General features: G+C 42.3%; 2 protein-coding genes across 12 annotated transcripts in view; one reads left to right on the top strand and one right to left on the bottom strand.

Annotated features, from left to right (window-relative positions):
• Nucleotides 1-1,954: 1,954 nt before the first annotated feature.
• METTL21A (methyltransferase like 21A) lies at nt 1,955-15,340 on the top strand. 6 transcript variants are annotated; one of them, XM_032403563.1, is made up of 4 exons: nt 1,955-1,991; nt 3,539-3,718; nt 4,346-4,457; nt 13,381-15,340. In XM_032403563.1, exons 2-4 carry the CDS (start codon nt 3,572-3,574, stop codon nt 13,776-13,778), a joined length of 657 nt encoding a protein of 218 aa, XP_032259454.1. In that variant the 5' UTR covers nt 1,955-1,991; nt 3,539-3,571; the 3' UTR covers nt 13,779-15,340. The 6 variants fall into 6 exon arrangements, with proteins under 6 accessions (XP_032259454.1, XP_032259470.1, XP_032259443.1 ...); XM_032403579.1 differs by lacking the exon at nt 1,955-1,991 and adding an exon at nt 2,333-2,431 and having other exon boundaries at nt 4,346-4,506; nt 13,381-13,768; XM_032403552.1 differs by lacking the exon at nt 1,955-1,991 and adding an exon at nt 2,338-2,431.
• A 4,784-nt stretch (nt 15,341-20,124) lies between these two features.
• The window catches only part of CREB1 (cAMP responsive element binding protein 1), a 60,481-nt gene continuing 53,973 nt past the window's right edge, over nt 20,125-26,632 (bottom strand). For 5 of the 6 annotated variants that reach the window (XM_032403614.1, XM_032403592.1, XM_032403605.1 and 2 more), the window contains one exon: nt 20,125-26,380. In XM_032403614.1, coding sequence (XP_032259505.1) covers nt 26,236-26,380 — 145 coding nt within the window. In that variant the 3' untranslated portion in view covers nt 20,125-26,235. The remainder of the gene's footprint in view (nt 26,381-26,632) is intronic. The other variant, XR_004299331.1, reaches the window with a different exon arrangement.

Raw genomic sequence — 26,632 nt, forward strand, 5'->3', positions numbered from 1 at the left:
CCTCACTCATGTACAATTTAAGAAACAAAACAGAGGATCACAGCGGAAGAGAGGAACAAATAAAACAAGACGAAATCAGAGAGGGAGAGAAACCATTAGAGACTCTTAATCATAGGAAACAAACTGAGGGTTGCTAGGGTGGGTTGGGTGGGGGGGATGGGGTAACTGGGTGATGGACATTAAGGAAGGCACGTGACATAATGAGCACTGGGTGTTATATAAGACTGATGAATCACTGACCTCTACCTCTAATAATAATACATTATATGTTAATTGAATTTAAATAAAAATTTTAAAAAATGGGCCAAAGACTTAGCAGGCACTTCATTAAAGAAGATATACAGATGGCAAATAAGCATATGAAAAGATGTTCCACATCATATGTCATTAGGGAACTTCAAATTAAAACAACTAGTACACGCCTACCAGAATGGCTAAAATTCAAAACACAACACCGAGTACTGACAAGGATGTGCAGCAACAGAAACTCTCATTCATTGCTGGTTGGTACAGCTACTTTGGAAGAGTCTGGTGGTTTCTTACGAAACTCAATATACTTTTACCATAAGATTCAGTAATCACAGTCTTCCGTACTGACCCAAAGGAGTTGAGTAAAAAGATTAGTGGTTGCCAGGGTTATGGCAGAGGGAGGAAGATTAATAGGTAGAGCACAGGGGAATTTTAGGGAGGTGACACTTCTCTGTATGATGCTATTATGGTGGATATATGCCATTACAGATTTGTCCAAACTCATAAAATGCTCAATACCAAGAATGAACCCTAAGATAAACTACGGTCTTTGGGTGATAATGATGTGTCAATGTAGGTTCATCAGTTGTAACAAATGTACCACTCTGGTGGGGGGTGTTGATAATGGGGGGAGGCTATGCCGGTGTTGGAGCCGGGAGTGAAAATTTGCAAAATCTTTGTACCTTCTTCCCAATTTTGCTGTGAACCTAAAACTGCTCTAAAAAATAAATTCTATTACGTAAATTTTTAAAAATAAAAATAAACTGAGCAAAGAAGACAAGTTAGTAAAAGACCTTCACTGCTGATCTTTGAAGTACACTTCAAGTCGGTTTTGGAGCTCCAGCCTTTGGAAGGTTAAAGAAATGTGGAGAGAGGCCGGCACGCCCCCTGCAGGAGGGGAGAGGCGAGAAGAGAGGTGGTTTAGGCTCGGCCTGAGGCTCTTACAGCAGGAATTACCAGGAAGCGCTGAAAAATACCAACGCTCGGGTCGCCTCACACCAGCGAAGACTTTCCAGTGGCAGAGTCCAGGGAGGGGGAGTTGAAAAGCTCTCGCGTTCATTCAAACGTGCAGCCGGGGCTGAGAATCACCGGGACCGAGCGGCGGCAGGTGGGGGAGGGACTGGGGGTCAGCGTCCGGGAAGAAAAGGGAACTTTCCCGGAGAGGACGACGCCGCTCCCCGCGCGGTCGCACGGTGGGGTGCTCACGCCAGCCGCGCTTTCCAAGGGCCGGCAGCTTGGGTCAGTGGCTTTCACGTCAAGCACAAGGTCCCAAGGGCAGGTGCGCCAACCACCGGCCCTGGGAGGAGCGAGACTAGGGCCTTGGGTCTGTAGCAACCGCCCGGCCCTGGGTGTGGGCCTAAATCGCGCGCCCCTGGCCTCGCCGCTGCCCCGGGATGCTTTTCACAACCGAGTCCCGGGCGCCGCGTGCGGACTCCGAGTTCGCGCTCTAGTTGACAAAGGCTTTGTCACTTTTCCTACTCTATTGCCACCAAGTGGCGATTACACCACTTCGGACCTCCCTTTGGTGACGCGAGGACGAATGGGTGACCACGTCTACTTCGGAGCAAACTTTCTCTACACCTGCTAATTAATGACCTTTAACACTAAAAACAGGCAAGCACACAAATTAGAAAAAAAAAAAAAAAACCCACACAGACACAGACAGTGCGAGCGCGCGCGGGGACGAGAACCAGCTCAGACAGAGAGAAGTGGAACCAGCACAAGAACCTCGCCAGCGCCAGGTTGGTGGGCTCCCCCTCACCCGCCGCCAGAGCACCCCCCCCGCGCCCTCTCCGCGCGCCTGCCCGCGGTTCCGCACCTCGCTCGCCTCGCGCTCCTCGCCCACGCTGCCCTCGGAGTCCCGGAAACTGATTTGGCGGCCCGAATACCTTGGGGACCCTGCGGAGGGAGGCCCGATACCCTCTCCCCCAACGTCCTCCTCCGGCGCGCGCCCGGCACACCTGCGACCCCGCGCCCCGCAGCGCACTGGGAACACCTGTCCGCGGTAGGAGGGACCGGAAACGCGTGTCTCCGGGCGCGCGCACCGCCCACCTCCGCCGCCTGCCCGCGCTGCCGGCGCCTGGCCGGCTCCCGGCTCCCGGCCCTTTAAGGCGGGTGGTTGCGGCGGCCGCGCTCGGGGCGGGGAAAGCGAGGCGTGCCACGCGGGGCTGGCTCTCGAGCAGTAAGTAGAGGCGAGGCCCACCTCGGGCCCGGCCGCGTCGCCAGCCCCGCTTCGGGGGCGGCCGGGGCTCGGGGAAGCGAGCGGCACTCCCGGGGTGGGGCGTGTCCCGCGCGGCTAGGGGACCCGTCCCCGACCCCCCACTTCTTCTACCTCCGCGGGTTCCCGGAGCTCTGGGGCCCGCCGGAAGCGAGTGCGTACCTGTCGGCCCTTTCGAGGGGGCCGGGGGTCGGGTTTGGGGGGACGCAGGGCAGGCCGCCGGACGCCCGAGTCCGCCCCGGGACCCGGGCTCTCGCTCTCCCCGGGGGCGACTCGGGGTTCACGAGTGTCTTTCGCTTCCAGACTGGGCGAGATGGAACTGCGACCATGTCAAAAAGCCGGAGAATCAAACGGTTAACACTCAGTCCAAGTGCAGTTTCGGGTCCACGGCTGTCAGTGTTGAACGCGCTGAATTTAGAGGGGGTGGAGGGAAGACCAAAACGAAACAGCAAGCGCTATCCTGCCGACCGCAGCGGGTGGCAGCTGCAGTCTAGACGGGCCCGGACAGTGTAGAAAGCACGACTTTGACTGCGGCCCTGGGCTAGCAGCCCCGCTACGCTCACTCTTCCCGCGGCTCCAGTTCACCCAGCGGTCACAGCAGAGTGCCTAGGGCATCCTGCGGCAGTCGTACGGTTGTGGGTTCTTTTCCCAAAGACCTCGTTTGGCATGTATTCAGAACTAAATTTCCTTTCCCAGAAGAGGAAGAGCCGTGCAAAAAGGAATTAGACAAAGGCCCCCCCCGCCCCACCTCTGTTGTCTTCTTTTGAACTTGTAAGAAATGGCTTTAAAAAGCATTTGGGGGGGCGGCGCCTGGGTGGCTCAGTCGTTAGGTGTCTGCCTTCGGCTCAGGTCATGATCCCAGCGTCCTGGGATCTAGCCCCGCATCGGGCTCCCTGCTCTGCGGGAAGCCTACCTCTCCCTCTCCCACTCCCCCTGCTTGTGTTCCCTCTCTCGCTGTGTCTCTCTCTGTCAAATAAATAAAATATTAAAAAAAAAAAAAAGCATTTGGGGCTACTTAAGAGTGCATTTTTTTCTGGCCAGAGCGTCACGCAGGCTTCTCTTGCCCAACAGCTTTGAGGGAGCGGAGAGCTGAGTGCAGGCGAAATGGCCCTGGTGACTTATGGGGAGACAGCGGGAGTGGGGTTGCAGAAATTCCACAAGCCTCTTGCCACCTTCTCCTTTGCGAACCACACGATCCAGATCCGGCAGGACTGGAGACAGCTGGGAGTCGCCGCGGTGGTTTGGGACGCGGTGAGTACCCCACTGGGCCTCTGCAGACAACCACAGTGGATTATAAGACTGGTCTTTATTTACTTATTTTTTTATTGTATTTTATTTTTTTTAAGATTTTATTTATTTATTTGAGAGAGAGAATGAGATAGAGAGAGCACAAGAGGGGGAGGGTCAGAGGGAGAAGCAGACTCCCTGCTGAGCAGGGAGTCCGATGCGGAACTCGATCCCGGGACTCCAGGATCATGACGTGAGCCGAAGGCAGTCACTTAACCAACTGAGCCACCCGGGCGCCCCTTTATTTACTTATTTTTAATAACAGCTTTATATTGAGATATAATTCATATAACAGAGTAAGAAGTGAAACTTGCCAGATTGAGCGGGACCCTGTGTTGTGTGGGCAGTGTCCTTGACCCTTACTGTCCCTGGGAGGGAGCTTGTGGGGCCTGAGGCTGCAGCGTCTGTGCCTGCTCTAGGGGGTCCCCTCCCAGCAGCAGCTGAGTTTCTGCCTGTGGCCAAACTGGGACTGGAACCTTGCAGGGAGGAGAGGGGTATGTCATGTCTTCCTGCTAGTGCGAAGTCTGCCGGAAACCCTTGGGTTCCTAAAGCACTTGTTGACTTGGATCACCCCGCTGTGTTTTGATTCAGGCTGTCGTCCTTTCCACGTATCTGGAGATGGGAGCTGTGGAGCTCCGGGGCTGCTCTGCGGTGGAGCTGGGTGCCGGCACCGGGCTGGTGGGCATAGTGGCTGCCCTGCTGGGTGAGTGCCGTACGCTGGCTCACTCCTTTGTGAGTCAACTCACTGCGAGGTGATTGCTGTTTCCTTGACACAGACCCGTATTGGTTTCCCCCTTACTGGATTTTTCCGTGCCCCATGCTTATGAGTCGGCTGCTGGTGCCCTTAACTCCAGCAAACCTGCTTGCTTTCTTCTCTCTTGCTCTAGCTCTCATCCTGTTATTTATACTTCTCATGAGAGACTGCTTTGCCCTCCTCAGTTTATTTTTTTTTAATTTTTTTTTTTTTTTTTTAAAGATTTATTTATTTATTTATTTGACAGAGAGAGACCAGCGAGAGAGGGAACACAAGCAGGGGGAGGGGGACAGGGAGAAGCAGGCTCCCCGCAGAGCAGGGAGCCCGATGCGGGGCTCGATCCCAGGACCCTGGGATCATGACCTGAGCCAAAGGCAGACGCTTAACGACTGAGCCACCCAGGTGCCCAATTTTGTTTTGTTTTTTAAGCAAACACGTTTATTTGGGCAATTAGAATTGCAGTTGAGGAGACAATTAGGTTGTCTGAATTAGGTTCCTGCCCCCTTCAGTATTATGCCAATAATATGATCTGAAGGCAACTTTCAGTTCAAAGAGAATTCTCATATTCACCCACATAGATTTTTAAAGTTTAGGGGCCTTCCAATCTCTATTGGATTTAACCCTGTGACGCAGGGAGAGCAGGTAGTCTCATTCCTATAGTTCCCTTGTTGTGGAAACTTGGCTGGTTTTTCTCTTCTAAGAAGGGTCGGCCCTGCTGTAGTTTGTACTGACATCTTATATTTAAAAATTGTATTCACGGGGGCACCTGGGTGGCTCAGTCGGTTAAGCATCTGCCTTCGGCTCAGGTCATGATCCCAGGGTCCTGGGATGGGGGCCCTGCTTCTCCCTCTCCCACTCCCCCTGCTTGTGTTCCCTCTCTTGCTGTCTCTGTCAAATAAATAAAATCTTAAAAAAAAATTGTATTCACACTATGCAGTCCTGAATTGATATCAAGGTTTTTCATTTTTTTTGTTTGGTATGCACACATTAACTTAGGCCTAGAGCATTTTTAAGCTTTTTTTTTTTCCTTAAAGATTTTATTTATTTATTTGAGAGAGAGAGAGCATGAGCAGTGGGGAGGGGCAGGGGAAAGGGAGAAGCAGACTCCCCACTGAGCAGGGAGCTGGATGCAGGGCTGATCCCAGGACCCCGAGATCAGGACCTGAGCCGAAGGTAGATGCTCAACCGACTACGCCACCCAGGTGCCCTTAAGCTTTTGTTTTTATTTTATTATTCTTTGTTGACTCCTTTCTACAGCTTCTGGCTCATGCAGTTCAAACTACCCAATGATAGGATAGGCCACCTTCTAAGACACAATATATAACATTTATCACTTCAGTATTGTTAAAATGCAGTTTCAGCTTCTGTAGGTCTGGGGTCAGGCCTGAGAGCCTCCAATTCTAACAAGCTCCCAGGGGATGATGATGCCGACAGTTGGTACTCAGACCACACTTTGGTGGTCAGGAGCTGGGATTCCATTACATAGTGTACAGGTACTCGAGGACCCACGAAAGCCCCTCCTTTATTGTGTCCTCTTTCTGGTAACTTTTCTTTTTTTCAGTATTCCTTTCTCTGTTTAGATCTTGCCTTCCCAAATGTGATGGGGAGCAGGGGCCATGTGGTGGGGATCTAGGTTTCCAGCTGTCTCACCCTACAGCCCATACAGGCACTGATGAGGCCCTTGCTCATACGCTGCCTTTCGTTAGCCTTAGAACATCCCCATGGGTGTTAGATATTTTTAACTTTCCTTTTGCCAATGAAACTGGGGTTCTGTGAGATTAAGCCCCTTTGTGAAGTCCCGGTCAGTGGAGACTTGAGAGTCAAACCAGGCTTGTCAGACACTGTGGCTCTTTATTATCTTTCCTTGACACTAACTTTGCTGATGTGAGAGGAGTTACCTGGAAGGGAAATGAGGTTTCTTCTGTTTCCCCAGGAGGACTGCACAGCTGCATCAGCTGGTGTAGAGACTAGTTGGCAAAGTGCATAGGTTTAGAGTTATACTTGGTTTTGACACCTCTTTTAACTCTTACTAGCTCTGTGACCTTGGGCAAGTTGCTCAATCTCTCCACTTCAGTTTCCCTATAAAATGGAGATACTAGTTCATGCCACGTGAGGATCCAATGAGATTAGGCATAGGAAGCGGTTAGCTCATTGACTGGCACAAAGCAAATGCTCAAATAAATGTTGATTGCCCCTCTGAGTATTTCTGTTTGTGATCTAGAAATCTGGGTCTGGGGGGTGGGGAAAACTGGGATGAGCTTCTTCAAAGACGAGCACAGAGAGAGGGACTGGTTAGTTGTTGCCTCACAAGATGGACGGCTGGGGAGCGGCTGGAATGGAACCACAGACCTTGTGCTCGGGACGGGGGATGCGTGCTTCCTGGCCTGGCTTCCCTGTCACCTCTTTGAATCCTTTCCTGCCACACACAATTCACTGCTGCCTCATTTCTTCTCCCCACAGCGCTTGGTCTGCTCACCACTGTGCCCCAGCTGTGTCACATTTTGTAACAGGTGGTTGTTCCTTGTGTCTGTCTGTTCTGGCCCGCTGAGGCTCCTGAGACACGGGACTGCACCTCACTGTGTGTGTCCTTGGCCCCAGACACCATTTGCCACACAGTAGTTACTCAAATAGTTCTGAGTAAGAGTTGGACAAACTAGAAGATCATGAAAAGTAATGTTTCTTTTACAAAAGTGATGTCACTCTATTTCACAAATAGCCCTAGAAGCAGAATAAAGAAGGGGGACGGCAAACCCGTCAAACGTCCTAATTATTCATGACTCTGCAACATACGTACTGTTGCCATTTTGGTGTATCTCCTTCCATTCTTTTTCCTCCACCTGTATTTTTTTTAAGATTTTATTTATTTATTTGAGAGAGAGAGCACGAGCAGGGAGGAGAGGGAGAAGTAGACTCCACGCTGAGCAGGGAGCCCGCCGCGGGGCTCGATCCCAGGACCCCGGGATCATGACCTGACCCCAAGGCAGACGCTTAACCAGCTGAGCCACCCAGGTGCCCCACCTCCATCTGTATTTTTAATCATAGTTGTAATTCATCGTTATAGAGGTGTATGTGTGTGCACACACATGTATATGGACGTACATACACACACACCTGTATGTCTCATTCAACGTTGTGCGCACCTCTCCGTGCTATGTGATTTGCATACCCATTATTTGTTGTGGCTGCAAAATATTAGGCGTTAGTTTGGAGGTTGAAACCTGAGGGTAAAGAAAAAGTTAGTCTTTTAGAAAGGAGGCAGTGAGAACTAGAATAGGTAGTGATTTTGAAATGTTAGATGCTGATCATTCTCCTTTTTAAAGTATTTTCATTTTTCATAACCTGAGTCATTTATTCCTGAATTCAGGGAACACCCACCAAAAGCCGGGCCTGGTTTTTGGTGCTGTGGATACCTGCCTTCTCAGGAAGCTTCCATTCTAATTCTGAGGGGGGAGGAAGGAAAAGACAGATTATATTAAAAAGCCAAAAAAAAACCCTGGTGAGTTCTCTGCAGAACTTTAATAATGGGTGATGAGATTTTCCTGTTAAAAGAAAAAACACCCGTTAATTACTGGGCAGTTCCCAGGTCCTTCTCACTGTGCCCCTGTGTGGTGGGTGGGTCCCCTTGGCGCTCTCTGTGGTGAAATGAAGGCTTGATTAAGAGGTTAGGAAACCTGCCCAAGGTCACAAAGCTCATGGACTGTGGAGTTAGAATTGGAATCCAGTTCTGACTCTTAAACCCTGGTTCTTCGTTTGAAAATCTCTTTGTAGTGTGTGGAAACTATTCTTAGAAAAAACTATCTCATTTTTAAGATAGGGTTCTGTAAGTTGGGGTGGGGTTAGGGAATCTGGATTTTAAAAGCTTCTGAGGTGATTTGATCCCAGCCAAGTCTGGGAACAGTCTTAAAATATAGCGCTCAGGAAAGAGTTGTCTTTTAGTTTTCTGTACTCCTGGTGTGTCAGTCTCCACTGAGCTTTCCACTTGTGTTTCACTGAAGGCTGGGTGTCTCTGCCTGGCTATTTCTCAGCACCTCAAACGGAACGTGTGTTTACATTTGAACTCTTCTTCCCTTTGCAAACTCATCCTTTGCTTTTGTTCTGAGTTAGTGTGGCCACCCCAGTCATCACTCAAGCCAGCGGCGGCTTGACCCGCTCCCCCAGCCCCACCTCCCTCCCTGAGCCCCGCTGATGTGTCTTCTAACAGTTTCTTGATTCCAGTTCTCCCTTTGCGTGCAGTTCTCCCTTTGCGTGCCCCCTGGCCTGGCTGGAGCTCTCAGCATCTGTCTCTTCCGTAATGCTATGCGCATCCCCACCGCCTCACCTCTCTGCCTCTGCTTTGTCTTCTCAGACCCACTACCCAGTAGGCCAGAGCGGCCCATCCTCCTTGCAGAAGTGCTGGGGGCACCCGGCTGGCTCAGTCGGTGGAGCATACAACTCTTGATCTCGGGTTTGTGAGTTCAAGCCCCACAGTGGGTGTGGAGCCTAGTTAAAAACAACAAAAAAAAGCCCTGTGCCTCCCCACGGCCTAAGACTCATGAGGCTCTAACCCCGTTTTGCCTGACCCTTCGGGCTCCTGTTTCAGACCGGCTGCACTGTTTGCGGTTCCAGGGACACACCAGTGGCTTCTGGCCTGTCCCTTCTGCCCTGAATGCCCTTTCTTCACGCCTTTCCCCTGGTTAATGCCACATCTTCCCAGTGTAAGCTCAGATTTCCCTTCCTTCCGAATTCTTTGACCTCTTCCCCTCTCTAAGAGGGTGTCCTTTGTGACCACATCATTTCCTGGCGACCCCATCTCCATATTTTACTCCCCACGTTGCGTCACAGTTGTGCTTCTGTGTCTCTCTCCCTCCTGAGACTGAGCTCCTAGAGGCCAAGGATTGTTTTGCTCATCTCTGTGTCTCTAGTACGTAGTGTGTGCTCCCATGTTCGAATAAAGTAAGGTGTTGCTTATAAAAGTACCAACTAAAGTGATGGTAGGGGTTCATGCGTTCTTTCTCCATTACTGAGTGAGTGACCGAGGGACATGTGGTCGTGTTGGGTCAGCTCCCGTGAGTCTGTCATGGGCTAAATGTTGCCGCACCCTCCACACACAGCACGAGCCTCCCGGGGGGTCATTTCTTCACCATCTTCACGTCCCTGGGCACTCTGCCCGTCCTTGCTTCTCCTCGCTAGGCTGAATAGCAGGTGGAGGGTAGCCCCCGGCTGATTCCAGGCCCGTGTCCGTGCAGCCCCGTGTGGCTGTGGGCAGCACGCTGCTGTGGGGTCTCACTTCACATCGTGGCTCAGGAACCTCAGGGGGCAGGTGATGCCACTGAGCAGCCCCATTCTGCTTCCTCTCTTACTCTGCTGAGCTCCTCCGTCCCCCGTCCACACTCCCAGCTGGTGATGTTTCTTCTTATTTCACTGAGGAGATTGCGGCGGGCAGAAGAGAACTTCTATAGCCTCCCATGCTGCCTCTGACTCTCCCGTGCCTGGGCCCACCGGCTCCACCTTTGCCCTCCGTGGGATGCTCTCACACGCAGGGTCTGCCCTGCACGGGCCAACCCCCTCTCCCCTCTTCCCTCTCCCGCATAATCACTTTTCTTCCCTCTTTCCAACTGACCATTCCCATCAGCCTACAAACTTGCTGTCTCCTATCTAAAGAAGAAAAAAAAAATCAAATTTTAAGCGGCTGAAAATGTGTAATGGAAATGTATTTTCTGTAGCAGGAAATAGGTAAGTTGACCCAGTATATCTCATTATACCAGATAGCAAGGAAGCTAACAAGGATGACATGGGGTTGTGTCAAAAGTCCACTGGCAAAAGATAGGACAGTTTGAACATCAATATTGATAATGGCACTGGATTTAAATATATCAAATATGTTTAATCCATGAGTTCATAATACAACAGCAACAAAATAAACCCAATTAGTCATCTTTCGAGGATGCTTAGAAACCAGATCTTTGGAATCTGGTGTATAAAAGGGGAGGGAGGAGCAAAGTTTATCCTATTCAGTTTCTGTACAAAATGAGTAACCAAATAGTAGTTGAAAGAAACTTCCCTTTATAGAAATTTCTCAACAAACAAATGCAAAAGGAATCTAGTGAATTAAAGATCTGGGCACTGGGTATTTGTGCCTGCTCACATCACAAAAATAGAGCCTACCAGGTCCTACATACATCTTGATGAAGAACACGCTACCACCTCTGAAATAGTCTTGCTCAAAAAAGTAAACTCAAATTTACAGGAGACACAGAGGAGCCAGGAACATGCTAAACTACACAAATGGTACAATCAGCAAAATCCAGATTGTGGGAAACTACAGGGCAAATGATCTATATGTTCCCCAAATCACAAGGGGAAGATTCAAAGGAAACTGACAGATTCAAAGAAATCTAAGACCTTTTCCATGGCCCCCCCTAAACAAACGCCCAAAAGGAAACCACAGACAGAGCTGCCCTATGCAGGGATGACATCTGGGTGATGAAACCTGAGTGGCTGGTGAGGGGGAGTGCTTCTCAGGAGAGGCAGGAGAGGCTGCTCCTGGGCAGGTGTATTTGGGAGCTGGCCTGGGGTGGTTAGACCAAAGGGGCAAACCACCCGCCTCCTTCAGCTGGGTCATTGTGGTGACCTCTTCACACGACTCCTTGACCTACTGCTAGAAATTCTGTTAAAGCCTGAAATCATTGGCACTTCTGCTCAGCACTCTCCACTGGCTTCCCATCTCAGAAAAAGCCAAAGCCTTTCTGAAACGTGACCTGTGAGGCCTGCAGAGGCCATCTGCCTCCTGCCTGTTACTTCCTCAACCTCATCTTCTACTACTTCATTCCTCATTCACTCATTCCAACCACGGTAGCCTCCTCGCCTGCCCCCCTGTAGGCCTTGGCACTTGCTTTTCTGCCTGCCAGGAAGACTGTTCCCCCTGCGACGCACTCAGTTATACCTTCACTTCCTCCAGACCTTCATCTGAGTCCCCTTCTCAGCGAGACCTTCCCTTTTTGTTGAGTCTGAAATGTCAGCCCCGCCTCCCTTACTTCCAGACATTTCACATCTCTCTTTCCTGCTTTATTATCCCCCTAGTCCTTATCTCTAAATGATGTACTGGCTATTCTCATTTTAAAAACTCCTCTTACTGCCTGGCTCCTCACTTGAATGTAAGCTCTGTGAGGGCAGGGGCTTTTGTCCCTTGGCTGATGGTAGCTACTTGGCTATTTGTACAATTGACAGATGTTACAGGGGAGTGGCCAACTCACATCAAGATCCTGGCAAAACTCCCGGAACCCCTAGCTGGTTAGCAGTAGCCTCAGAAACCCCCTGAGACAGGCATTGAAAAGGTTTACATGTAAGAAGTATTAAAATGAACACCGAGATGATATGCAAAAGACTAGATCACTCCAGGATTGCCCGCAAATGCAGATTGTTAAGAAAGCCAGAGATAAAGTTCTGAGTCAAACCAGGAAAAGGCTGTCTGTGATTTTTTTAATTATCAGGAGAGATGAGAAGTATTTCCGAATTCTGCTCATTGGGCAGCATGCTGTCTAGCACTGAACGGTCAAAGTGGTAGGAGCACTCTTGTAAAATCTAACAGCTTGAGCGTTTTCTTCAGTATCACACTCAGGGCTGTAAATGTCAGGTAGAATTACATAGTGTCCTAACATTACAGGTCAAGATGAGAAACATCAGTCTGAGCTGCCACTGAAATGGTGCTTGCTATAGCTGGGCTGGAGTCCCGTGGGGGATTACCCATGAAGATTACCAACTAAGGGTGCAAATGAGAGGTCATTTTATGAAGAATGAATCACAATGTTAAATTTCAGAATTTACAAGGCCCAAACTAAACAGGATTACACATATTATATTGTTACTGCAATGCAGATGAGGTATTTCAGGGCCGACCTTACGTGGTTCTTTCACCTTAAGGGTAAACTACCAGTTCAGTCTGGTAGTTTACTGGTTCATGGTAAGCAACTCACAAGAAATATTAACGGAATATTGCCTCATTAATTTTATACACCGCATGTAGAAACTTAGCATTTAGAAAACATGATCTCACATTTTAACCTATAGTACTTTGATACAATCTAGTAATTTCTAAGTTTACCACTTTCCAAAAATTATACACACACACACACACACACACACACCCCCACGCAAAATACATAATGCTGCTTCCTAACAGCAGATGTGGACTGGGATTTTGTAATAGCCAATTAATCTCTCCCTTGATTCCTTTTTTTTTTTAAGATTTTATTTATTTATTTGAGAAAGAGAACGAGATAGAGAGCATGAGAGGGGGGAGGGTCAGAGGGAGAAGCAGACTCCCTGCTGAGCATCCAGGGGCTCCTGGATCATGACCTGAGCCGAAGGTAGTCGCTTAACCAGCTGAGCCACCCAGGCGCCCTCCCTTGATTCCTTTTAAAGCTTAGACTCCAGAAAGTGGCCTTTCCCTGTTTTGGGTATCTTGTCATCTTCATAATTATTTGCTCCTAGATTTTTCTTCTGTGGATTCCATTTTACCCTCAGGTCTACTGACTTGAAAATCATGACCCAATGAATGAAGTACAGTGGTAGACACCTGTGGAGGGTGGGCCAGCTCTGCCTGCAGAATTCAGAAGCTTCACCTTGCCATTTGGGGACTCTGCATTTTATCGGGAGAGCTTAGCAAACAGGTGTGTCAGAGAGGCACATCAAAGGTTCATGTTTGCCAGTAAGCAGTGCAGAAGGAGCTACTGGTCATTGTTCTGTTCTTCTGCAGCCATCCATGAAGGGCATGGTCTTCTGGCTACTCGGTGGAATACTAGACACTCACCCTGCTGTTTAACTTGACCGCCCCTCACCGTCCAGACCAGTTGTATTGATGTGCACATAACTGTCTCTCTGTCCCACATTCTAGGTGCTCATGTGACTATCACGGATCGGAAAGTAGCATTAGAATTTCTTAAATCAAACGTTCAAGCCAACTTACCTCCCCATATCCAACCCAAAGCTGTTGTTAAGGAGCTGACTTGGGGACAAAATTTGGGGAGTTACTCACCTGGAGAATTTGACCTGATACTTGGAGCTGATATCATATATTTAGAAGAAACATTCGCAGATCTTCTTCAGACTTTGGAACATCTCAGTAGCAACCGCTCTGTGATTCTTTTAGCTTGCCGAATTCGCTATGAACGGGACAACAACTTCTTAGCGATGCTGGAGAGGCAATTTACTGTGAGTAAGGTTCACTATGATCCTGAAAAAGATGTACATATTTACAAAGCACAGAAGAGAAACCAGAGGGAGGACTTATAGTTGACTTTAATTTATAAGAATGTTGTTATTGAGTGTGTCAGTGAATGTCTTAGACTGGGAATTGAACCACGTTTAATGAAATGGCTTACTGAACAAAAAGTCTAACCAAAGGTTCTCGAGGGACAAAGTGCATGTTTAAAACAAAGCAGCACTCTGTCCCATTGCTATGACTTTTTAGTCCTATTTGACTCTGAAAAATTTACCATTAAAGGAACGTATGAGGTATCTGTGTCCCATACTGCTCCTTCTTGATACACAATTTCCCCTGATGATATAATGAAGGGCCGGTATAAGGGTGTCGTCAAAGCAGTGAGCTTGTTCTGGTGAGGCTAACCCATGCAAATTATTTTACATACATTCTGAGATATATGTTTAGCCCAGTTTTCTACTTTTCTGAATATAAAACAAGAGGCTTGATGTATATATCCCCTGAGCTGTTAAAGCTCTTGAGATATTTTTTATCTGCCCCATTTAGGTCTTAAATAGTTTTGGCTATTTGAGAGTAGGATATGAGTTCTCGGAGGTCTCATTTCATGCTTTTTGGCTTAATTTCTGATTTAGGTATATAAACAAAGGATTAAATAAAAATAAAATTTTAGCTGCTTTTTGAAAACCCCTAAAATCTCGGCCCTCCATGTGCTGTGCACAGGCTGTCTTCTTCAAAAGCTGTAGGTTTTCCCTTAGCACTCCCTTTCCTCAAATGTTGTTCTTGTATTTCTTGCCTAGGCTTTCCTAATGCATGGGGTGACAATGAAAACGGTTTTAAATCTCACCCCTCATGGGAAGTTAGCTCCCCGGAGGAGAAGCTCCTTCCATACTGTACTTGTAAGTGCTTCCTCCATGTCTGGATTCCCCAGAAGATGGGGAGCCTCTGGAGGGCCAGGACTGCTCGGTCGTGCCTCTTCCCCGGCTGCCTCCCAGTAGCCAGCCAGTGTCTGAGAGCCATATATTGGTTGAATGAAAAAGGTACATTCCATTTAGAGGGGACTGGTCTTTGGGTTAAATGACTGCTTCATTGTTTTATGATTATCTTTGACAGACTTTATGAAGTCACACACATACTTTTTAAGTGTACAAGCTTAACAGCTTCAACAAATTTAGATGACAAGAATATTATATAATCTCAGTATGGTATTTGGTACTAGAGATAGATTTCCTTTGTAAAACATTAGAAATAAGACCTCCTCCTTCCCCTTAACCTTCAATGACTATCTTGGATGTGAAAATACCCAATACATTATTTTCTACATATATTTTAGAGGTTTTACTTTAATAAAGATGAATTACGAATTAAAAATTCTGAGCATTCTGTGATGTACTGGTTCAACAAAATTCTGATAAATGCACATGAAATAGAAATATCCATAGCTTAGCAAATCCATAAAATGCCAGTAGTGTGCCATGAACATGGATGGTCTTTGAAAACAAGGAGGAGCCGTACAGTATCATCAACACTGTAATGAAAGGCCAGTCCCATTCAGGTATGTTATTAGAAGTATTTTAATTGGAGTTCAGCTCCTTTACTTTAATATCCCTGACTTTGGAGAACAGATATTAAAATGATTGTGGGTGTGGATGGAGACAGGTGGGATGGGGTGGGGGTGGGGAGCTTCAAGATGTCTGGATGCTCTACCAAGTGAAGCAAGCATTAATTGGTGGTTTTACATGTTCATAAAAAATAAGAATCAGAAAAAGGTGATTTTTTTTGTCTTAATAGAAGAAAATAAAAGGCAAGAAAAATTCAACAGGAATAGTTTGGTTGTTTCAGTGAAAAATCAAGTTTGTTTGTTTTGGCTTTGGGTTTCAAATGTTGTCAAAGGCTAAGTTCCCTGGGGAAATAGAGATGGAGGTTAGGATGCAAAGTTTAAATGGGAATCCTTTCAGATCTACCTCTCTGAGGGAGTAAAAGTAGCAAGACTGGGAAGGAGGGAGAACTTGGGCTGGGATGCAGTCAGGAAAGTCCTCTGAGAACTGAGAGCTGGGATGGCCCTGCAGTTGGGCCATATTAAGGCAAGGGGGAGGGACTTTATATCCCAGCAGAAGAGATCAGTCATTTGACCCGAGGGGCATGACCTTAGGGTGAAGAAAATACCTGGAGAGAATCTCAGCTGAGGACCATCAACCAACATTCTCAGAAGCTGGGGCAGTGACTGCTTCACGGGTGGTGGGGGGTGGGGGGTGAGGGGTTGGGGGGAGAGGGTATGTCTGGATGGTATGCCACAGTATCCACTATAAATGTCAGTAAAGTTGTGACATTTTTCTCTTATGTTAAGGGATTAATTGATCCCATAAGCGTGCATTCTAAGTGTGCTTGTTTTATCCTCAAGGATAGAAACCTAGTTTAAACCTACTGTACACTAAGCCTTGATTCTCACATTGCTCAGTTTCTTAGAACTCTTAAGACAGTTATCCAGTGGGTATCAGTGACTTTTCCCACAACTAAAGCCAAATACTGGTGCCAGGATGCTATGTTAAAATATATGTATGTATGACATCAGGTTCTTAGAACTACCACTATAAAGTACACTGTCATCTTCTACGTGGATTACTTCTTACGGGTATCTTGCTTTAATTCATGATAGATCTATCCGAAGCCCTGGTACTATCTTTGGTTAGTTTCTAGTGGAACATTCTTTCATACAAAAGGATCAGAATTCTAATCAAAACACTTTATCTAAATTAACTGAACACTAAATTGAAAATGCAGGGCAGAATAACAACATTGTCTGGAATGTTTTATCTTACCAAATGCAATTTATGCTCCTAGAAGACAAGTGTTAGGTGCCCTCTTCATAAAGGGCAAATGTTTTCAAAAGGGTAAATCAATGTTTACTTATTGCCTAATTTCTGTGCTTTATTTTCCTTTGCCCAAGGTAGGGATAAATAAATAATCACAGAGATCAAAAAATAAAGCATACTCTCAACAAAATTATCAACTTATATAAAAATTCACCTCTAGTATCAAATCCATTTACTCTCTATGCTTTTAGTTTATGGTGGTTGATAGATTGAAGCATTTATCAATTTTTAAATCAAGAAAACAATAAAATTTTAAAGTAATTTAAAAAATCACTTTTTAATGTACCAGTATTGGTAAGAGGCCCTTGACCTAGGGCCTGACATCATAGTTGGTGAGATAGTCATGTGATTTAGTGTCAGAGACGTGGTCACAGTTCTCCTGCTACCCCAGAACCTCTACCTAGACAGAAGTAGCATTTTCAAGGTCTTTAACAAGAATGAGGCAAGACATTGCTGTGAGCATGGAGAACCTTGTTCTGGGAAACAAGAGACTTCGTTTCTCTTAACACTGACAGTAACTGCATGAAAGCAGGGCAGGCCTCAGTTCTTTTTTGTCACTTTAAAAACAGTATTTGTTAGCTCAGAAGTTTCTTTCCACTCTTAAGTCATGTTATGCTTTTCTTTCTACAACCAGCAAAGTGTTAAAATTTAACACTAGAAAAGCCGGCATGCTGAGAAACTGTTTCCTGGCTGAGAACAATTGCTTCTGAGGAAGATTAGAAGGGTAAACCCTGTGAAATAGGTGTGAAAAGAAAGGCCTACCTACTACAAAGCCTTGTGTCAAGGCTGGTTCTGCTACTTCTAACTCCTAAAAAAAAAAAGAAAAAATTACATAGACTATATATAAAATTTGACATAAAAAATACTTAATAACATATTTTTATTAATTTAGCAGATTCTTAATGCCGAGGAAGCAACCTCCAAATATGAATACAACCATACTTAATAAGTAACAATTTCCACTTTTCGGTATCTATCCTAAAGATAAACTAGCTTGTATTTATACTAACTTGTGTGTATCTGTTAACAGTCAAAAGTCACAACCTAAATGTCCACAAAAGAGGGTGCTTACTAAATAAACTATGAGATATCTATATAATGGGATACTGCACACCAGTTAGCAAGACTGAGGCAGATGTACATATACTGAAATAGAACTGTCAAGACACATTCAGTGAAAAAGTACCATTTATGTAAAAAGGGGAGAGGAGAGAATAGACATTGATTTGCATGTATATGCACAGATTGTCACTAAAAGGATACACAAGAAACTGCTTCTCCATTTGTAGTTTTTACCAAATGTACATACTACTTAAGGAAATGAAGTGAAAAAATGAGGACATTATCAAGAAAGTGAAAAGAAAACTTAAGAGAATGGGAGAAATAATTGCAAATCATATTACCTGATAAAGGTGTAGTATCCAAAATTATGTAAGGAACTCCTAAAACTCAACAACAAAAAACAGCATTAAAAAATGAGCAAAGGACTTGAACAGGTATTTCTCCAAGACATACAAATAACCAACAGACCCATGAACGATTCTCAACATCATTAATCATTAAAGAGTTGCAAATCAAAACCACAATGAGATACCTCTTCACACCAATAAGGATGGGTATAATTAAAACAAAAACAAGTAACAAACGTTGGCCAGGGCATAGAGAAATTGGAACCCTCATACATCACTGGGAGGAGTGTAAAGTGGTGCGGCAGCTCAGGAAAAATTTGGCAGTTCCTCAGAAAGTAAACATAGTTACCATATGGCCCAGCAATTCCACTCCTAGGTATCTATCCAACAGAATTGAAGACAGAGACTCAAATACTTGCACATGAATGTTAATAGCACTATGCACAATAGCCAAAAAATAGAAATATCTTAATGTCCATCAATGGATGATTGGATAAACTGTGGCACATATAATGGATTATTATTCAGCCATAAAAAGGAATGAAGTACTGGTAAATGCTAGTGTGGAGGAAAACTCAAAAACATGCTTAGTGAAAGAAGCCAGACACAAAAGGTCACATATGGTTCTATTTATATGAAATATTCAGAATAGGTAACTATAGAAACAGAAAGCAGATTGGTGGCTGCCAGGGGCAGGAGGGAAGGGAAAATGGAGAGTAACTCTTTACTAGGTACAGGCTTTTATTTTGGAGTGATGATGTTTTGGAACTGGATATCCAGGTGGTGGTAGCTAGCACATTGTAAAGGCACTAAATGCCACTGAATTGTTCACTTAAAAATGGTCAATTGTGTTATGTAAATTGCACCTCAATTAAAAACAAAAATAGCATTCAAGTGCCTGGAAATACCTTTCCTCTTCACTTGTTAGGCCCTCATGAGAATTCTAAGCCCCAAATTTGGTCAATGTGCATAAGAGGTGGAGAAATTAAAATGCACAATGAAATGATAACGCTGATTAAGGCAATGCTTTTCTGGGTTTTTGCCTTAAGCATTTTAGTGGAATAGTGGCATCATTTATAAGATGGAAAAAACCAGCTGAAGGATGAACAGATTTAGAGGAGAAATTAGAAGTTCTGTTTTGCAATCTGAGTGGAGATGACAAATAGGAGTTTGTAGCACAGAGCTAAAATTGTATAAACGTTTTAGAATGGTTTCTTTGCTGTGTCTTAGACAGCTTCTTGAGGGCAGGGACTTCTTAGTGCCCAGAAGCGTGTCTTCAAGTATTTGTGAAATAAGCAAGTGACAACAAAGGTATGAATAAAGAGAAAATAGGTACTCTATGCTTTTATTGGAGCAACATGAACCTGAACAACATGGGTTACAAGGAGAGTGACCATAGGTCCTGATTTGCTCAGCACAATCCTGGTTTACCCCTTTTGTCCCTATTAATTAGTATCACCCTTTCACTCTCAAAAATGTCTGTTTGCAGAATAACTTATATGGCCATGCTCTGTAGAAAAAGAATAAAATTCATGTAATTCCTTCAATACTATAGCAGGTATAACAAGCTTCATAAACATGTCATGGTAATTTTTTAAAAAGTACTTTAGAAAAAATGCAACTCCTTATTTTCAGAAATTGAATCAATAGGAGAGAATCTTTTATTATGCTTTAAGCAAAGAGCAGATCAACCACACCCCTTCCCATTTCCTTCCATTTTATATGATCACAGAACTTTAGAATTACACGGGGACCTGAGAAGTTATCTATTCTTATTGTTCTTCCAGTGCAAACATGCACTTTATGACACTGGAGACAGCTGGTCCTATGTCTCCCATTGGTTTTCTCAATAGGGAGGTAACATCTCCAAATCTTCAAATAGGTACTGTTCAATCTTACTGAACAAAGAAATCTTGTGCTAAAAATGAGGAATACAGTAAAATTAAATAACTGAAAATATGTTCTTGTTGCTCAAACTAGTTTTCTGTTGCTGTGCCAACAAGCTTGTGAAATATTCTAACATAAATTTTGCTCATTTAACAAAAGTAATAAAACTAAGTTCAAGAAAATACAGCTTAACACTAGTAGTAAAAGAGAAAATATAGAGATCCCATCCCCAAAAAAAGAGACTTACAGAGTTTTTAAAAGCATGTTTATGTGACTGCACATAAATGTGTGTAAAAAGGGCATTATGACAGTTGATACCACAAAGATTACAGTAAGAAAAAAGCACTTTATGACAATATTTCACAAATTCACAAGGATCACTTTAATATACAAAGCAATTGCTACCATTCTGAACACAAAGCAGCTAATATGTACATAGTGTTAATAAAATGCATTATAACCCAGTACATTTTCTCTCTTTACACAGATAGAGCACAAAAAGATTTAGGTAAAAAAATTAAAACAGGGATGTTTCTAGAATGTAGGGAATTTTTTTAGAAATGTATTTCCCTCATTATAGTTATTTATTTAGTATTCAACTCCAATAGCAACATCAGAGTTAAAAATCAATACCCTGTTTTGTGCTGATAGTTTTGGGGGGAGGTATTCTTTACCCCAATCCTCAAGGAAAAATTGAAACAAAAACCAAAAACATCTTTCTCTCTAGAAACTTCCCTGATTATTTTGTTTCTAAAAAGTTTCAAGTGATACATCTAGGTTAGAAATAATTCCTTTTGTGGGTGGGGATGACAACTGACATGTGGACAAATCAGTTGGGGACAACTCTACATGGAAAACTGCTAACTAGCACTCTTCTTTGCCACCCCTAATAAATCCATACTCACAGAACAATGTTGACAAATTATTTCCCACTTTTAATATAAATAATTTTATTACATACACAAATTGGAGTGGCACCTGGATAAAAATACGTCTATAAAGCATTTACCAATTCAATTTTAAAAACATAAGAAAATAAAACCTCCCCAACACAATGACAGATCATTTCACTTGGCCAACTAACATAAGATTATTATCTGCAGGGATTTTCTTCCTTCCCTACCAATTTTTAAACTATCTCAGATTTACTCTCACATTTCTGAGATGCTCCTCAGACAGAAGCTTGGACATGCCATACTTCTGTAGGCAAGTATCATATAATGCCTATATAAAGTAGGTAAAATCTGAATTTCCTACTGTTTGACCCTTTTCAAAGACATTTCCCACAGATTGTTCATTTTTCTTTTACTTGCTGGTGAGAATAATTAAAAATGTATCATGTTATGCCCAGCTAGGACCTGCACCCACAGTACCAGAATGCAGACAGGTCAATATCTTCTCTCTCTGTGCTAAACAACTCTGCCTGTTTATAATATCATCTTGCTTCACAGGCTTTGTTCTATTTTTTTTTTCTATTTTTATTTTTTTAAAAAATAAATTTCAAGCTAAAACACCTGAAATATAATCCCTCCATTCAAACGTTATCTGGTCCCTCTTAAAGTTTGTCTGCCCCCTGAGGACACATACAAAGGCTTAAGCTACATTCACTAATCAGTAAGAACTTATCAGAAGCATATGAGACAGATGGAACTTCAGCACCCTGTTTGATTTATTTGAAATTCTTCCATACTGACTCAGCTTCATGATATGTTCAACCCCTCAGGGATTAGTGCCTCTCCTAGCCATCGATTCGAGAAAAGTCAAGGAAACCAGTTCCCAAGTACATACAGTGACTGTGCAGTCAACTTAAAAAAGTCAACATATCAACATTAAAAGTATTCAAGATGTATGCAAACCATCCAACAAAAGTTCTAGTTGTGCTTTGTACAATTGAGTGAGCAAACGTATCCCCCAACTCTTCACCTACAGTCTTGCTAAAGCACACGGCACTTTCTCCCTTCTCACCTGACATCAGTCAGATTTAGGCAGCATTTCTTTGATGTTAAGAAAGCCAATTTAAAGTGAAAAAAACCTTAGTCAAATGATTACATGTGGTCTCCATCATGACAGTTAATTACTCTGAAAAATATTTTACTGTTCTGGACAAATTCACGGATATCTTGATATCCTACAGACAACATCAATGTTGGAAATAAATTATCTATTCACTCGAGTTGCTTTTCCTTCTGTCTTTATCCATGATGAAAAAGAGTTAACATTGGGTCCAAACTCATCTTTTAATTAACTGGGCTAGTCAAATCTAATTTCCTGTTATTTTTCTTTTACAGCTATTTATAAGACTAGCCTTTAGGTGCTAAAATATTTTAATGAAAAGTTTCCATTTAAAAAGTCACATGATTTGAAGAGAGGAGAAAGACATAAAAAGTCAGTTGACAATTAATTGATGAGGGGACTCCTCAAGTTGCTAATACCCAACTGGGTCATTTTAAAAAGTGCAAGTTACACCAAACATTTACAAAGAATACAATGTAAATATAATCCAAATAAATATACAACTTTTGTATTAGGTCAATGGGAAACAATATACCGAAAGTTTTCAGAGCCACAAAGGCAACAAAATAAAGCCTCTTGAAATAACTGAAAAGGTGTGTAACTATTGTTCTTATAACCCACTTTAATTCAAAATCTTAACTTTACCATATTAGCCTTATTTAATCCTGCAAAATGAAGCAGCCTTTTTGATCTTCAAATTAAAGAGACCAATTTATGCTAGTAGCTGACTGTAGCTGATCATAAAATTAAAAACATTTAAAAAATGTCAAGAAGAAATCTAGATTGAAGTCACTTCAAGTAAGTAAAAGCATCCTGGTTTAAACAAACTTGTTGTTTCTTCCTAAGCCTTTGTATGATTCCACATGTCACCCCACGTGGTCAAAATGATAGTAGGGATGAGGCCTGAGAGACCGAGAGAAACTTCAGCCAGATGACCTCTGATCACACAGCCTGCCTGACTGGTGTGCACTTTCAGACACTAGCGCTGCTGCTGACCTACCATCCAAAACACATTTTCTGACAAAATCCCTGCTCAAATGAAAACACCAAAATTCCTCCCCCAGGATGAGTTTTGAAAAATCAGTGGTACCTTTTAGAAGCTATCTTCAAAACGTTCTTACCACTGTTATAGCTGCCAGAGACAAAGCATAAAAACCAAATACTTCAGGGGTGGGGGAGTTTTCAAGTGACTAGTAACATATGTAAAAGTATCAAGCCAAAGAAAACTAACAATAAAAAAAAAAAATACTTGGAAGAAAATCAGAAGACAAAAATCAATCATGAGTGCTGGAGTAATGCAGTCCAAGAAACTACTAAAAGGGATGCAATAGAACACACAAAAATGTAAAATTTCATCTGACCTCAATATACTATAATACTCAGCATTCCTGACTTAAGAGCTCTCAGAGCTTCAGATTATATACTGTATGTATTTATATATATGTACACATATATTATACAAATGCCATTCCCCCCCCATAATATCTAAATGAACAGAGCACCTATGACAATATGATGGTTGCCAATATGGTACTTGAGTTTGAAAAGAATGAAATTAAAATTATATCTGATATCAATTTTTTAATAATGTGAACACATTGGATCTAGCCCTTTCTAAACCACTTTTCAGTTAAACACTATCAAAGCTTGAAAACTCATAAGAGTAATATATCAAAAATAAACCCCTCCCACTTCATTTTTATTAGAGTTAATCTGTCCTATAGATAAAAGTGCCATATGGCCCTATATTTGCAAAGTAAGCGATACCAAACTTGCTATTTTCTAGGCAAATCAGTAGCATATGTACAGATTCCTATGATGACGTTTTCATTCCCTTTTGGCCAATATGAAGAGAAAAAACATTTATTACTGGTAATGTGGCCATATATTATAGTTCTTGGCTACAAGATTTTTTTTTAATTATGTCATTTTCTTAATAAAGATTCTCAAAGTTGCATGCTTTTTTAAAAACAAACACCCTTTTTCCAATTCTTGTAAAAAAAAAAAAGTCCGCACAAAAGATGCTTAATTTCTATCTGTATAAACTGAAATATCTTCAAGTCTCTTAAAGGGTCTAAAACAGATTTAGCAACAGAATATATTTCTTACCTCACCATGAAGTAACTGACTTCAAACCAGTGCAATCTTCCTCAAGGTACAAAGGACCTGGTATTTATAAAAACTTATAAATTCAACCAGCTCATACGGATGTGACTGCCTTGATTTATCGGGGACTAAGAGGACCATCAACTTTCCTATTAAACAGAATGCCTCAACTTTTGGAAAATGGTTTACTTTAGAGAATACAACTTGCTAAATACTAGGCAATTTTCATTTATAAAGTTTATGACATTCAAAACATTTTGACTCATTAAGAATTCTAATTTGTGAACAGACTTGTGATTTTGCTTAGTTTCTGTTGAAGTTTTGGAAAATGACATATCTAAGCTGGTATACAAATAATTTTTATGCTACAACTTTCCCCATTAGCTCAGCAGGATAAACATCAAACTTTACAGCCGTTTGAAAGCCTTCTTGAGAATCTGGTGAATTGTCCAAATATAAGACTACAATCACTCAATTCTTAGAATGATGCTCCTTCATAAACTCTGTTCACCCTTGAAAAAAGACAATGGTTTGTTACAAACAAAAATATACCATATACAAATATTAAAAATCTTACTTTTCAAAATGGACCCAATAACACCCATAACTGCATATTTTGTTAACATATTAACAAACTTAATGTTTAAAAGTAACCCATGACTAAATATAAAACATTAATTTTCTATACTCTTCTTTTAAAAGGAATAACCTTCTCAAATGAGAAATTATATCTAAGATTATGTCAGTCTCCAATTTTTAAAATCCACCTTAGTCCTATTTTTCTTTTAAAGGGTAACTTTTAGATTTATCAAGCCTAGTGAATAAGATGAGTAATTAATAATTAGGAGTAGTACTGGAAACAATGTATGATACGTATAAATACAGACTGTTATAGTCAGGGATTCAAACAGGTAGCTCCTTTGTAGAATGACAAAGGCTATACAGCATACTGGAAAGCTAAAGCACAACTATCCTTTTTAGGAGAAAACAAACCAAAAAAATGTTTTGCAAGAAGGACAATCCAAATAGTATAGTACAGCAGTCATTCAAATATGTCTGAAGAAAATAGCTTTCCTTGTGTACATCTAATACTGTACTTTTTATAACTATATCCTTACAACTTCTTTCATTAAAAAATTCACCAGAGATACTCTTAAAGTATGTTAATATGGAAAAGATTTCAAATCAGTATTTTTCTACAACACATTACATTTTATAAACAAATATATCATTTTGTTTTATTTAACATCTTGAAGGCTTTCCTGTTGGTGGTATAATGTAAGTGCAAATGTGAACAGTTTAATTAGAAATATCTTTTTAAGTAAATGAGTGACATAAATATTTTCTGAAGGCGATGACAAAAACATTTATTTAAAAACCTTGTTATATAACTCAAGGGGCTGGTTTACTAATGAGCATCTTTTTACTAAGAATTTAGTACTAACTAAAACAAGCTTTGTACTTTTATTTACTTCAATTTAATTTAAAATTAAAATACCATGCTTTTTCATTCAGTTGGTTACTTCTTTTAATGTATTCAAAAATGTTGAACACATACAGAACTGAATTAAGAAGCAACAACTGCCCTATGGAAGAGCTATAGTTAATACAGAATGTTTTTAAGAACCAAGGACAAGTTTTCAGTATTGAAGAAGAGAATGTACATAGAAAGCACTCCGAATTCATTCTTAATTTCTTCAACACCATACTAAAATTCTTTTTTAGAGGGTATGTTCCTTAACAATTTTACATAATTCACAATGAAAATGTGAAAACATGTCAATTTGGCAATCAACACTTCTTCATTGCACCTTACTTACTTTATGCATGCGGCCCACACATTACTTCAGCTCAAGAGGCTGGGGTAATTCTGTCCCTAAGGCAATCAAGGAGCTCAGCACAAACCTTGAAATCATTTTAAAAAAGATTTTCTTTTCCTCATTTCCCCCATCAATTTACAAGTAAACAAATGATTACTTCTTGAAGAGGGAGGGGGATGAAAAGCAGAAGTCTCTTCATGATTCCTGGCGCTGAAAATTTCTTGAAGGGAGAAGTGGAGGCAGGTGTTGGAACATTCACAGTTTAATGCAAAAGCACAAATGAATGAAATTCTGTAGTTACTTTCAGGCAGTTTTGCGCATAGAAAAAAAGAAATGTTTAGAAAATAAAATGTTTATTTCGTCTTTCTGGTTGTGGCCAAGCCAGTCCTTTTCCACCGTAACAGGTGAAATTTAAATCCCAAATTAATCTGATTTGTGGCAGTAAAGGTCCTTAAGTGCTTTTAGCTCCTCAATGAGTGTCTTATTTTGGTTTTCAAGCACTGCCACTCTGTTTTCTAAACATTTCACATATTCTTTCTTCTTTCTACGACACTCTCGTGCTGCTTCCCTATGAGCAAAAAGGACAGGAAAAATTATGCAACATTTATTTCTATATCATTTATTTTGGGCTAGAGTACTTTTAAATATTTAGCTCAAAGCAACAAATATTTTAATATATTATAGATTAGGCATTTGAAAAAACTTGGAGACGGACTCATATAAAATTTTAATTTAATATACAATTTTGATTAAAAAAAAAAAACCCAAATGTGAAAACCCCACAAACAATGTAAAGAGCTGAATCACTTAAAATTTAAAA

Source organism: Phoca vitulina, unplaced genomic scaffold, assembly GCF_004348235.1.
Source record: "Phoca vitulina isolate PV1807 unplaced genomic scaffold, GSC_HSeal_1.0 scaffold1, whole genome shotgun sequence".
Lineage (NCBI taxonomy): Eukaryota > Metazoa > Chordata > Mammalia > Carnivora > Phocidae > Phoca > Phoca vitulina.